This window comes from Squalius cephalus, assembly GCF_949319135.1.
Source record: "Squalius cephalus genome assembly, chromosome: 20".
NCBI classification, from domain to species: Eukaryota; Metazoa; Chordata; class Actinopteri; order Cypriniformes; family Leuciscidae; genus Squalius; species Squalius cephalus.
Window position 1 is genome coordinate 29,842,494 of NC_137141.1, and position 14,559 is coordinate 29,857,052.

Here is a 14,559-nt window from a genome sequence, read left to right on the forward strand (position 1 = left end):
TACTGGTGTTCCACAGGGCTCCGTCTTGGGCCCTCTCTTATTTATTATGTATCTTCTACCTCTTGGTAATATTTTTAAATAAATTTGAGATTCAATTCCACTGTTATGCCGACGACACCCACCTTTACCTGTCCTCCAAACCAGCTTCTACTTTTCCTCCATCTATCCTTTCAGATTGCTTAGCTGAGATTAAAGCTTGGTTTACATCCAATCATCTCAAATTTAAAAGTAGTAAAACTCGGTTCAAAAATCAATCTGGCTAAATCAAATTGTTCCTCTGTGAACATTGATCATTTTACAGTGTTTCTGTATAAACAGGTCAAAAGTTTTGGTGTCATCTTTGATAGTACTTTATCATTTGAAGCTCATATAAATAGAGTCACTCGATCTGCACATTTTCACATACGCTCTCTCAGTGAAGAGCACAGCTATTCTTGTTCATGCTTTAGTGACATAACATATTGATTATTGTAACGCTCTTTCCTACGGCCTTCATGCGAAGCTTCTCTACAAACTTTGGTTAGTGCAAATTATTTACAGAACTTCTGATACTGAAAATATTACTCCTATACTACAACACTTGCTTTGGCTCCGAGTTAAATACCGTATTGATTTTTAAATTCATGGCACTTAATAATCTTGCCCCTTCATACTTATCTGTCCTTCACATCTACACCTCTACTCGTATCTTTAGATCGTCTTCTGCACTCACTCTTGTTCTCCCTCGAACTCGCACAACTTAATACTTAATCTACGGGGTCTCGAGCCTTTAGTCCCTAATTATGGAACGACAGGATGTGCGAAAAAGTGAAAGTCTTCTTGTTTTTAAATCTCATTTTAAGACTAATTTTTTTTAGGCAGGCTTTTATGTAATCGTATTTGTATCCAGTCTGTCCAGGCTGTAATGAGGATAATTTATTATTTATTTTTGATTGTTGTATTATGTTTGTAAGGTGTCCTTGAATGTCATGTAAGGTGCCTATAAATAAAATGCATAATAATAATAATATCATGCCAAATAATATAATGTCCTAAGTAACCAGCAGGTGGCGCCAGGATCTCACACTGACCTGCTAAGCATTCAGTTCACTCAACCACCACACACACAGTTGTTCAATTATTTACATCTTCAATGCATTCTGCAAACAGTCAACAGTTATGAGATGATACCTGTCATTTTCCATAAGAAGAGCCAGGCGGCCGTAGTCCCATGCTGCCTTCCTCAAACAGGAGAAGATTAGAAGCAGGAACTACAATAAAAATAAACCAAACCTCAGTGATATCAGCATACTGTTCATATCATGTTCAAGATATGAGTGACCTAAATAAAAACAGCATAACTGCTAGTAAATTACACGCACAGTGAACAATATCTGATGCTCATGCATTTTAAAAGATGTGATATTTTCCAGAATATACCCAGAAGACATTGTGCCACTTTAAATGTGTGCCAAAGCTATTGGTATAAAAAGAGAATAAGAACTATTTGTGTAAGTAGACCCTTGCACTCACTAGACCCCTGAACTGCAGTAATAATTAGCCATTTCTTTGGCCGGATAGAGACGAGGTGTGTGGTTGTCTTGGAAACTAACAGGCTGTGCGGTCTGCATGCACACTTGTGTTCATAATGAATAACAGTCAATGAAAAGACAACAGAAAGCGCTGACTACTGGGAAGCTACTAGTCTCTATTTAGCTTCCTAGGTTGCTGGTTCTAAACTTAAAGGTGAAGAGTGTTATTTCTTCCTCACTAGCGTCACCAAAAATAACTGCAAAAAACAATCCCTCTGTTTAAAATTTAATCATGAGTGATTCAATGTTGAGTTCAACTCAAATGTGCTGTATATAAACTACTGTTTAAAAGTTTGGGGTCAGTAAGTAAAAAAAAAAAAAAAACGAATACTTTTATTCAGTAAAGATGCACTGATTGATTGACAGTAAAGACTTTTTCATTGTTACAAAAACAAATCTATTTCAACTTAAATGCTATTCTTTAAACTTTCTATTTATCAATAGCAATTTTCCACTGCAATTTTAAGCCGTGTTAACTGTTGCAACATTGATAATAATAAGAAATGTTTCTTAAGCACCAAATCAGCACATCAAATAAATGCAGCCTTGGTGAGCATAAGAGTCTTCTTTCAAAAACATCCCAACCCTAAACCCATATACAGTATATACACTACAAAAAGTGGTAACCTGCGATTGTTACTTAAAAAACTAATTCTACCTGATTTAACCCATATAATGTAGTTTTGGAGGTCTAAATCAATGTATTTAGGTTGATTTAGCTACATTACATAATATTATTGACTTGAATAAAACTTAAATGTTAGTATTTTTAGGTCACCATTTCTTTCAGTGTATATGCGGCAGCAGGCATGCTTTTCTTCAAATTAATTAATGTGTGTTAACTTTTCTTTATTATGGATTGGGGGAATGTCATGGGAAAGAATATGTGTCATATTTCACCCCAAAAGCAAATAACTAATTTAGACATTAGGACTTTCTACATAGTGACATTTTTTTTCATGACAATTTAGCAAATTCCCTTCCCAAATTCTCATTAATAAAAATAATCCAATATTTTTTTTTCATTAAAGTCCCCATGAAATCAATATATATATATATATATATATATATATATAAAAAAAAATTTTTTTTTTTTTTTTTTGGCTTTTAGTATGAATGTTAGACTTGCTGTTATCTATAAGCTAGTGTGCTTCAAAACAAAGACAAAATTCGCATTTAGAAGATATAAGCATTCGAAACTTACAGTCTGTCTTTTCTGCCAATAAGGATCAATGATTTTGATGATATCACTCTGCACTTCTTCTCATCAAATTTTCTGTCCAATCAAATTCTTTCTAGAATCTGAAGTGTGAAATATCCCGCCCCCTACATTATAAATAGACGCTGATGCTGCAGCTGAAATCAGTTACTTATTCACACATTAACATGGTGAATGGCACAAAGTGCACTACATAGAGGAAAAAGGAAAGGAGCTGATCGATATGTCTTGCCCTGTCTTCCTGTTTCAGTGGAAATTATTCTGATTTCTCTCAACATGGGGACTGCACAAATGTCAGTCAATCAATGGCAAAACAAAGTAACTTGAATTACTAATTTTAAAAAGTAACTCTATATATTTTGTTGTAAATTTAAAAGTAATGTTACTGCACATACAAATTTTATTTGAAATTACTTTTTTTTTTTTTTTTTGGTGTGAAAAAGCAACAACATGTTCTTCACCCAGACACCGGAGTTCTTTAGGGTTCAAATTCTGAGGATTAAATTCTCAAACAATTAGAGGTTATAACATTATTGAATCACAAGAAAGTACATAAGATGCACTTGACATTAAGGGCCAGATTTACTAAACAGGGCAAATGAGCGTGAGAGCGCAATTCCATAAAAGCGCAGATGGGAGTGGAAAGTTCTGCGCGTGATTTGCTGACGATGTGCAAATCAAATAATTTCGGGAGGAGTGAACCCATCTAATCTTTCAATTAACTGCTGGAGCATAAAAGCAGCCGCTCACCTTGCTCTGGCATCAGCTGTTTTGGCATCCCTCCACCTCCCCAACTCCACCAACATAATTTAGGCATCTTGCTACCATTATCATCATCCAAGCATTAGTAGTCCCACTGGGGGGTGTATATAAGCTCGAGTTGAAACTGCTTTCTCGAGCCCCTCCATTGTGGACAGCAAGCCAAATACACTTAACCTTATTAGCTTAAAGATTATATGGGCAAAGGAACTCGTGAAAGAACACAAACATAGTCAGATCATTTCCATAATGATCAACGCAATCTACCAAATTAGCGTCTGGTTTAAGACATGCTTTCTTTGGGCTTTAAATAATGGTGCAAATACCAGTAAATTGACGAGCGCAAACCCTAATACATCACCTTGCATGATTCATTTAAATACTTTCCTCACATAAATTTTGCATCTGAAAGGGAAACTCCTACAAATGCATATGCAATGAAATCCCTGTCCACGCCTTTTCAGCGCTAATTTTTCACTGTGTCTATAGTAAATCCTGAAAGTAGTTTTTTAATGCCAAAAGAGGGTTTGTGCTGGAGCAAGCTGTTGGCACATCTGGCCCTAAATGTCATTCAGTTGTAGATAAACAATGAAATATGTTAGCAGGGATGTTGTACCAGCCACACAACGACGTTGATGGCGAGGACAGTGGGGACTCCTCCAAAGGGCAGGCCCTGCAGGACACTGCTGCGAGAGTGAGAGCGATAACATCTCTCTGCTGTGCTGTTCTCCTCCATCAGAGAGCCCAGGAAACTCCTGACGTCCAGCTCCTCTAGAGGACTGCCACCACCTGCAGGCCAGGACTCAAACACCGGCTGAGACGAACCCAACAGGTCAGAGCGCACCGCCATGGCTCAAGAAGCCCTTCAAACTGTCAAAGCATCACTGAGGAGAGACGACAGGGAACAAACAACATCAGAGACATGCAGAATATTTGAAAAGATAATAACATTGATGATGTCAACTACTCATTCATATGGAAAAAAATACAAAATTAGTCAATCAGGAAACATTTGTTAAAAGAAATGAAGCAAAAAATGTTTAAATTAGATAAGTACTAAAATTTCTAAAACAAAAACTGAAATAAAAATAAAGCTAAATAGAAATATTTAAATCAAAAACTAAAAAAAAAAAACTAATAAAAAAATTGTCAACAGTTTTAAAATTAAAACAAACTGAAAATAAACAAAGAATTAAAAAATAATTCAAAATATTAATAAATATAATAAATACTGTAAATATTATTATGATTTCTGAAGGATCATGTGACTGAAGACTGGAGTAGTGATGTTGAAAATTCAGCAATAAGTTACATTTTAAAATGTATTAACATAGAAAATACTTGAGATGGCATTTGTGATATTTTTTTTTTTTAAAGACATATGCCTTGAACTTCTGAAGAAGACAGTAATGGGATTTCCTCTAAAAAATTCTTCAGTTTAATGCTGACACTGATGTTGAGGACCGTATAATGATCTTTACGAAGTACACCCAGGCCTGAGCAGTTGAAGCGTTGTGCATTCATTCTGCAAAAAGCTGGTACTAGCAACGGGGCAATTTGAACAAACATTTCTAAACCTTTGAACAAACACTGAGGCAGCTTGAAGCACCATTTTCATTCAGTTTAACAGATGTGTTTCAATTACCTTTATGAATATTGCCCTCAAGCGCATTAACAGGAACACACAAAACAGGGTCAACGCTCATTGCTTTCTCTGTTGATATTATAGATAATGTTGTGCCTTAAACTGATGATTGCCATAGTACTAACAACCCATCTCCCAACTCACACACAGACTAAGCCACTTCACATCAGTCACTTACTCCCCATAAAATCCCTTTTTGAAGCTACATCATCCTCAAGTCATGCAGACAATTTGACTCTAGAAATTCTAATCGACTATAAAACAAACTATAATTGATGTTTTTTGTATTCTACATTGTTGAAATATACATGGATTAAAGTTAGTTATGATGCTGTCATTTCCTGTTGTTTGTAATGTCAATCAAATGGCAATTTGCACTGAAAAATGACCTAATGGCTCTGAAATATTATATATTATTGTATAATATATATTATTATACAATATTGCAATAATAATAAATGTTTAAATTGACTAATACTAAAAAAAATTAAGAAGAAAATGTATATATTTAAATAGTTTTACAGTTATAGCTTTTAAAATACAGAGATATCATGCTCAAGTAAGAACAACTAACCATCTTTACAGTATAAAACTACTGGAATCTAAATCGGGTCATACAGCAAGCAATCAGGATGAGTTAAAGCTCGCTTTTATGAGAAAAATTCTGTTGACAGAAAAAAATATAACATCCCCCATAACTCACTAATTTACTGTCAGCTCAAATAAATAACCAATAGGTTTGCACGGTCGCTTCCAGTCAGACAGATGGTGCATAGATGGCTCTTTTGCTTAATCTGACTCTCATCCTCTCGCCATAGGTTAGGAAAGAAAAACTAACAGCCATTAATCACAGGTTAAGAAATTATGATGATGAGTCAGCAGTTCTTTCCTCTAAACATTGCGTGTACAGTACACACACACACACACACACACACACACACACACACACAATGCTGTACAACACATAAATAAGTTCTACTAAAACTTACAACATTATTTCATAAGTGAATATGCTCAAAAAATAATGCTCCAACGCCCCTTTACAGCTACTACAACACAAGATTCATGAATATATTGTGTATATAAAAGCGTCTCAGATAACAAAGCACTGTGTATACATATGCCAATACTTTGTTATATGAGATGCTTTTACCTAAAGCAATGAATAAATAGATTTGCATGTGTAAAATATCAAAGCAGCAACAACATACTGTGTGAAAACAACAACATGTGAAATGCATACATAAATACTATTAAGGAATAATGTTCATTTTTAAGTGTCAAATAGATCATGTAAACAGTGAAATGTAATGGGAGAGAAACTCATTCCTGAAAAAGTTAAGTGTCATCTCACTCTGTTAGGTGTTTTGTAGTTTACTTGAAAAGACTGAGAGTGAGTAAAAGAAGAAACACATTTGCATCTACAGTCCCATTGTTGTGAGGGTGAGCAGCTGGAGATGCTAAGAGCTAAAGCCACCTGAGCTCCTGATGACACGCTGAAAAAAGTGTATTTGTACAATAGAAATACTTCAGAAAAAGCTTGTTTTGATCATGTTCACAAAAGGGTCTATCAACTGTGTTCTTTATGGGTCAGAGGAGACTGTGAATGGGTCCAAGGGACTACAGATGAAAATTAGCTTTTCTGCTAACTTGCATTTACATTTTGAGTGTAAACAAAAAATGTCAATTGATGTGCATTGTCCCTTTAATAAAAAAATAATAATAAAAAAAAAAATGTGTATGAGCTAACAATGTGTGCGATATGTCCAGTCAACTATGTTACTGTGAACTTTTTTCTTTTCTTCATTTTTAATAACTAAAGTGCTGCTTGTCATATCCATTCAGAGTATATTTTATATCCAGACAGGTTGGAGTTTTGCATAACATCTCTTAAATTTACCAAATGTATCTTTAAGGCAGATTTACAATATGTAGCCTAACAAAAATTCTGTCCTTGGTGACTGTGCTGAGAATATCACAATATCTGCAAAATAAAATCTGATTGTTTTTAAATTATTAAAATGATTTTTTTTTTTAAATATTAAAAGCACTTTAATAGCACTTAATCAGAGTGTGTGGTGGCATACAGATTGTCTGTAACACATTTACCAGGAAAAACTGTCACATAGTTATTGTTACAGTTTCATTTTCATTGACTTTTAGGGTACGTCGTTTACATGACAAAGATGTACTAAAAACTGAACGTTTTAGACGTCAACGCTGTCAAACCGATCCCAGTTCACACGGATCTGCGAAAATGACTAAAAACGCTGTATTATTCATGCCAGGCCAGTAGTTGGTGATGCCACTTTGTAAAGAAAACCAGTAGACTGAACACGTAACGCGCAAGTGTCTACTTTTGTGTTTTTGTAGTTTACACAGAGACAAAAATGGTATTGCTTTCATAAACTTGCACTTTGAAACCCGTTTTCAATGGTTTGCCTTTTCAGGCCCCCAAAACACAGTTGTCATGTAAATAAACTGCCAAATAAGAAAGTTTTCCATTTTAAGCTAAAAATGGTGTCGTGTAAACAGCCCCTTAGTTTTGTTACATTGTTTCTCATGTCAGATTACTCGCTTTTGTAAAAATAAAGTTTAAGCTGCTAAAAGATCCGCTACTCCTCACCTTATCTTCCCCCTATCCTGGACATAACAAAAACATCTTTAATTTCAAAATGGTATTTAATGAATAAGTTTGGAAGCTAGCAGATGTGTTACACAGATTAAATATATAAACTGAAACAAATAGTTATTTTATTAAGAAAGCATATATATGGCTTATTCTATAATTGGCGGTACATTTCACATTAAAAAGTTAAAATGCCTTGTTTAATGCTACGTTTAACTTTTTGCAAAGTTGCACAAGTTTTTGTCCTCTTGATCTTTTCTCAGAAGATTTTGCAGAGAGAGTTTCCTCCAAAGGATGGTACAGAAAACCACGCACACTATGTGCCATGGTGAAATGTTTTTCGTTTTGATATATGAAGCTTTTGGGCCTGGAATTCAATATTAGATTGTCCTGAACTCTGAACCACAAGAATCAACTTCAGTGCATGTCCAGCACAGAGTAAAAGCATTTGTCAGCTGATGCTCCATTACTTGCTTGAGCAAGCACATGATTTTGGAGTATGTATAAAAACGGAGAAAGACTTGAGACAGCAAAAGGCAAGACAGGAATAAAACTGTGAACTCTAATCGACCCGCTAAATGAAACTTGTCAAATCATATGGATAAAGATAATAGAGTGTTATGCCCCCATGAAACGACTAACAATTACCTTTAATGAAACAATATCAGAGTCTGGTCGCTCTACCGGGGAGAACACTGAGTCATGTTTCAACATGCTTTTATCCTCACAGTGCTTGTTGTTTGTGTTGTGCTTGCATCTTTTACTGCAAAGTCACTGAATCTAGGTTACATTCCTTCAAATCAGCTCTCAGATCCTCAGGGCTCATGAATACAAATCAGTCAAAGCGTCACATTCTTTTTGCATATTCACTTGATGCATTTTGGAAGTATTTTTGCTTCCCAAATAGAGAGGTGCAGGCTATTGCTATATCAGCTTTCCTGTGTTTAAGAATCCAAAAACATTCTACAAACAGTTTCAAAAGTAATTTCTAAAATAAATAGCATGTAGTTCAAGAGTAATTTCCCTATGAATTAGGAATGTAATATTTAACATCCAAAAATCCATACATCCATAGCTTGCTTTCTTTCTTTCCTAATATCATGAATTATTAATTCATAAGTATAATTAAGTTTTACAGAGTCGCACCACATGACATTTTATAACCTCTGATTTTTTTAAAGACCTATCGATCTTGACATAATCAGGGTCTGCAGGGGTCTTCTCTATATTTTTTCTGTATATTCCTGCATCTTGTTTGGACCACATTGCATTGATTCTGTGGGAAAAAATTATATATATTAGGGCTGGGTAAAAAATATAGATTTCTCGATTTGAATCGATTCTCATTTTTACGATCCGATATCGATTCTTAAATCCCAAGAATCGATTAGTCATCCTGTTTTCAGTTGATGAATGAATGGAACATTGTAGCGAGCATCCCATCCAATAAATCGCAGTAATCTTTGTGCTTTGTTACTATTGATATGAAACAAAGTCTCAGATTTCAAATTACGTCCATTTTCTTACGAAATTCCAAAACATAAATACTGTTTTGGTGCTGTGGCGTGAGATCGCTCTGGCACACATGATCTTCTCTTCCGTCTTAATACCAGTTACAGCGCAAAATAAACATGAATGAGCATCTGAAAGTGTGTTAAAAGGTAGAGTACAACTTATCGAAATCCGTATCATGTCACATGGAATCTCAATCAGTGTTTCAACTGTGGAAAGATGGCATTAAAACGGCTTGTAAACAATGTCATGTAACGTCACATTTACCTCAGAGAAACCATATCCAGTGACCATAAACTCGTTAGTCAGCTAGAAAAAGTAACTCTGGAGCATTTTGCTAAATATATGCACCATAATACATATTCATAATAATTGTTAATGTTCTTCAATATTTAATGCATGTTTGAATAAATCTAGCAAGTTTTTATGACAGCCACCATTTAAATGTTTACATTTCATATAACTTTATTATTATGAAAATAAATAAAAGTGTAATTTAAGTTTTTATACAAATTAGTTCATTTTTACCTTCAATATTATAGTAGGCTACAACTGACTCCCATAGTTTACAGCATTAGTTAAGAGATTTGAAATTTGCCATGTATTGTACCTGATATCCAAAATAATCAATATTGAATCGAATCGAAATCGAATCGAATTTCAAGCTTGTGAATCGAAATCAAATCAAATTGTGAAATTTCTGTCAATACCCAGCTATAATATATATATATATGTATTTCTGTCATGACAACTCTCAGAGTGTTTGGCATTGTAATGGATATGACAATGTTGATATGTTTTGCTGCTGCTGTTATACAGCAAGTACAGGACTTGCCACTGCCAATACACACACAACACGCTGCTGCGAGCAAGTAAGACATGCTGCTGCTGTACAATATAATGTACATAAATTACCCGTAGCAGATTTACTGTATACAGGTGGAGTTCAATGAGCAATAGCTTTGCTAATGCCAGTACAGTAACATGTTTGTTTCTACCTGTGCTATGCTAGCAGCATACAGTCTTTAAATTGTACAACACGACTCAAAGTCAAATACAAACAGGTCATTTCCGTTCACTCAAAATCACACACATTAGAATTGTAAAATATAAAAGCATATTTCACTAAAAATATTAAATTCATTGTGGCAGACTAAATAATTTAGGAGATTTTACATGATTGATTCAGGTAGATTGCATTAAAGAAATCAAGCCTTAAAAACTGCTTAAAATTTAATGTGTAATATTGTTACCATAAATTTTTTTTTTTAAGTAGATAGTCTGTAACAATATATACAGTGTGCTGAAAATCCATGCTAGGCAGGAAAAATTGCATTACTATTCCCATTTTCCCCTCTCAAACATCAGACAGGAATCCCTTGGCTTGATTCGCTGTGACTGAACGGATGGATTAGCCACAGAATATCCAAGGAGCATCCGGCCAAGATGAAAGAAGCCCTCCTCTAGAGATCCCACCACCCACAACTGACATTCTCATCTTTCAGTCGGTAATCCAGAGATCTTAGTCCTGGGCTAGATTTGGTGGCGTAATGAATCTGTACAGATCTGTCAGATGACAAAGCCTAGCAGGAATTAAATATGCTAATTAGAATAGAACAATTTTATATAAGCTGCTGTTACGCATTCAGGAATAAGAGTGACAGATAGAAATAATAGTTTTTCTCAGGGTTTCTAAGGTGTTTTGAGTGTTATAGCATGTTGCTAAGCGGTCGCTGGGTGGTTGCTAGGGTGCTTATCGGTGGCTTGTACTGTGTTCTTGTGCACACTGTGTGTTCATAGCACAAATGCTGTTGAGCATCAAAGTTTAAAGCCGTGTTACAATTCTCAGGGTCCCCACGCAGTTTCACAGCTCCCTAAACTCAGCAGGGGGTGTCTGTAGAAGTTCACTTCACTTGATTATATTTGTTCATTTGGAAAATGCCCAGCTACATCATCAAACACAGATGACACTTGAATCACACAGATTAGAGGTGTCCAATATGATGACAATTCATACAGTATATTTCTGTTATGACAACTCTCGGAGAGATTGACAAGATAATGGATATGGTGCTAATGTATTTGGTCTTGGTGGAATAGATCTGCTGATAATACATAGACATGCTGCTGTGAGCATAGAGCATGCTGCTGTTGCACATACTGTATAACATGCATGACATAACCCCTGTAGCAGATCTATACAAGTGGAGCTGGGGAAGGTGAAGGGTTTCTGAAAGCGCACTGCAGACTGCTAACAGCGAACAATGCCAGGTATCTGAATGTTGAGCCGCAGCTATGTAGATAACGATGTGATCGCTAACAAATTGAGTTAAGGACAGCCTGCGCCCTCTAGAGTTTAATGACCAAACTTGTATAACTAAGTGTATATAAAAAAGGACAGTAATTTCATATACATGAATGCATGTATATGAAAAGTTTATTTAAAAAAAAAAAAAAAAAAAAAAAATATATATATATATATATATATATATATATATATATATATATATAGAGAGAGAGAGAGAGAGAGAGAGAGAGAGAGAGATGCAAAAGCCTCTAGGTGCCATCTGAAATTTTCTTCTAGAATGATCATTCTATCATGCTCGTATATTTAAGTTCAGTAATTTCACTTAAATGACAATTAATAGGTAATTTTCAATGCCATTTAAGTGAACTTAAATATACGAGCTTGATAAAAATGATCATTCCAGAAGAAAATTTCAGATGGCACTTAGAGGCTTTTGCATCTGAACTCTTCATATATATATATATATATATATATATATATATATATATATATATATATATATATATATATATATATATATATATATGGTTAATCTTCTTAACATATGTCAGCGGTCTTCAATCCAGCTCCTGGAGAGCCACTGTCCTGTAGAGTATAGTTCCAACCCTAATCAAACACACCTGAATCAGCTCATCAAGCTCTTCACGATCGCTTGAAAATACAAAGGCAGGTGTGCTGATATTGGCATAAGAAAAATGGATTTTTTTCCAAATGTTATCAGAAAGAAAAATATAAATATTTAACGTTCTAGGATTCTAGCATTCTAGGACTTTTATTTTGTTATTCTTTTTTCTTGCTGTGTCTCTTTTACATTTCCTGTGGTTTTATTCCTGTTAGCCTTTAGGTGTATTCGACTTGCAGTTAAAATGTGGCACTGTGCAGACTGATCGGTGTATGACATTTAAAGTACAGACGGCTCTGTATGCTTTCGAATCACTCTCATGGTACTTTGATGTGATACACTGTTGGGTCTGCACACGCCGCATCAAGTCGAATACACCTTTTGTTTACATAGATGCCTTTTTTTGTTTCCTTGACAACTCATTTGCGGCTACACCTGTTCATCATTAGCCTCTTGTTTTCTTGTGTATAAATACCCCTGTGTGTTTCTTTAAATAGATGCATTTCTAGTTCGCCCATTGGATTATGATCTTCGTCTTCCTGGTTGGATTTATGTTTTCTATTTTGGATTATCATGGTTTGTGTGCTTGAGGAATAAATACTGCTTGCAAATAGATCCTTGCCTCTCCTCTTCCCTCTGTAACAATATTGAAATTATATATTTAAATGAATGACGCAACAGCAAAATAACAATAAATATGGATCTCGTCTATGTAAAAGTAATGTTTTCCACAGCAAACTATGCTAATTATGATTTCTCATGGTCGTACAGAAGTGCTTTTATCTTTTTGGTTCAAGTTTGAATGATGCACATTTTATATAGACTTTCTTCTTCCATAAACTGTAAACTGTGCAGTGATGATTATTGTATGTTCTTTATGTTCTATTGAGATCTATTCTTGACAGAAAGGATGTGAGTCATAAATGCTGTAATGCGACATCTAAGCAGCAATCTGGCATCTCACTCACTCTCTTTCACACACACACACACACACACACACACACACACACACACACACGCGCGCGCGCGCGCACGCATGCAAGCCAATATTAAAGATAAAGTGTGTAATTTTTTGATGGTAAAATACTTTCTTCTAACCCATCTTAATTTGCACAACTCCATGTAAGCTATATTTAGGTTGGTCTAAACACTATCAAAACTTTTCTCTGAGCATCACAACCAGCCAGAAAGAGAAACATTGGCTTAACCAATGGTGCGTGTTTGGGGGCGTGGCTAACTGTTTGACGACCAATAACAAATGTGGGGAGTGTCAAGGAAACAAGTTTGAAAACAAATACATTTTTTACAATTCCGTTCGGTGCCACCAGAAATTAAAGCCGTACATTACAAGGAACATACATAACTATAACGATGACTATAGCTGTAAAATTTAAATAATCATTCTAATTCTGAGAATAGACCACACCACAACTATAACAATAACAACTCAGAGCAGAGGAACAATATCGTTGGAATCACTTTCAGAACGACTTTGCTTCCTACTGATGAATGACAAAAACCATCGCTTAATAGCATACTGAGTAGGTACTACATTTGAATTTACTTAGTCACCATTAAAAAAGTATGTTCTATATAGTATGAACGTGGGTATACGTACATATATACAGTACGTACTACATCTGCCATGTTGTTACTGTCCCGTGACCTACCAGCGTCAGTTGAGTCGCTTCACTTCCATTCATAAAGTCTCCATCAAATGTGTCCTTCTAGGGGGAAGTAGTAGGTCATCCAGGCTTTTTATTTTTTCGCCTACTGTTTTTCAAATACTTTGTATTTGGACATACTACTATTTTGCTATACTGTTTTTCACATTCTAAATATTAGGGAAATATTTGATTTCAGACGCAGTGATTGAAAATTCACCTGACTTTAAAAATCATAAGCATTTACAGCGACAGGCGACATATCACTGCAGTGTGCATTTCTAATAGTTATCATGCATTGGTGTGGATGCTATATAGTTTTGCTATAGTTATCTTTTTACACATACATTTATTTCCCCCAAAATCAATATTTTCAATAACTCAAATCAATGTATATTTATTTATTTGTTAAAGCTGGCATGAAACTAAAGTTGCTTTAGTCTTTTCTTTCCTATTATGACGTATATCTGAGGGAAACTGCATCTCGAACAAGACAAAAATGTGGAGAACGGCTTGATCTCTGTGGCTTTGTCAATGTTCTTATGAATATTACTTCAGGATCATTAGCTTTAATAAGTAACCTTTGAGGTATGATAACTGGCCCAGATGGTAGCCATTCATATTTACTAT

General features: G+C 35.0%; 1 protein-coding gene across 1 annotated transcript in view; it reads right to left on the reverse strand.

Annotated features, from left to right (window-relative positions):
• The window catches only part of tmem63c (transmembrane protein 63C), a 50,259-nt gene that overhangs the window by 28,519 nt on the left and 7,181 nt on the right, over positions 1-14,559 (reverse strand). Inside the window, exons 2-3 of the mRNA XM_079852897.1 lie at positions 4,166-4,433; positions 1,171-1,250 (exon numbers count right to left, since the gene is read on the reverse strand). Of these exons, the coding sequence (XP_079709023.1) occupies positions 1,171-1,250; positions 4,166-4,399 (314 nt within the window). The 5' untranslated portion in view covers positions 4,400-4,433. The remainder of the gene's footprint in view (positions 1-1,170; positions 1,251-4,165; positions 4,434-14,559) is intronic.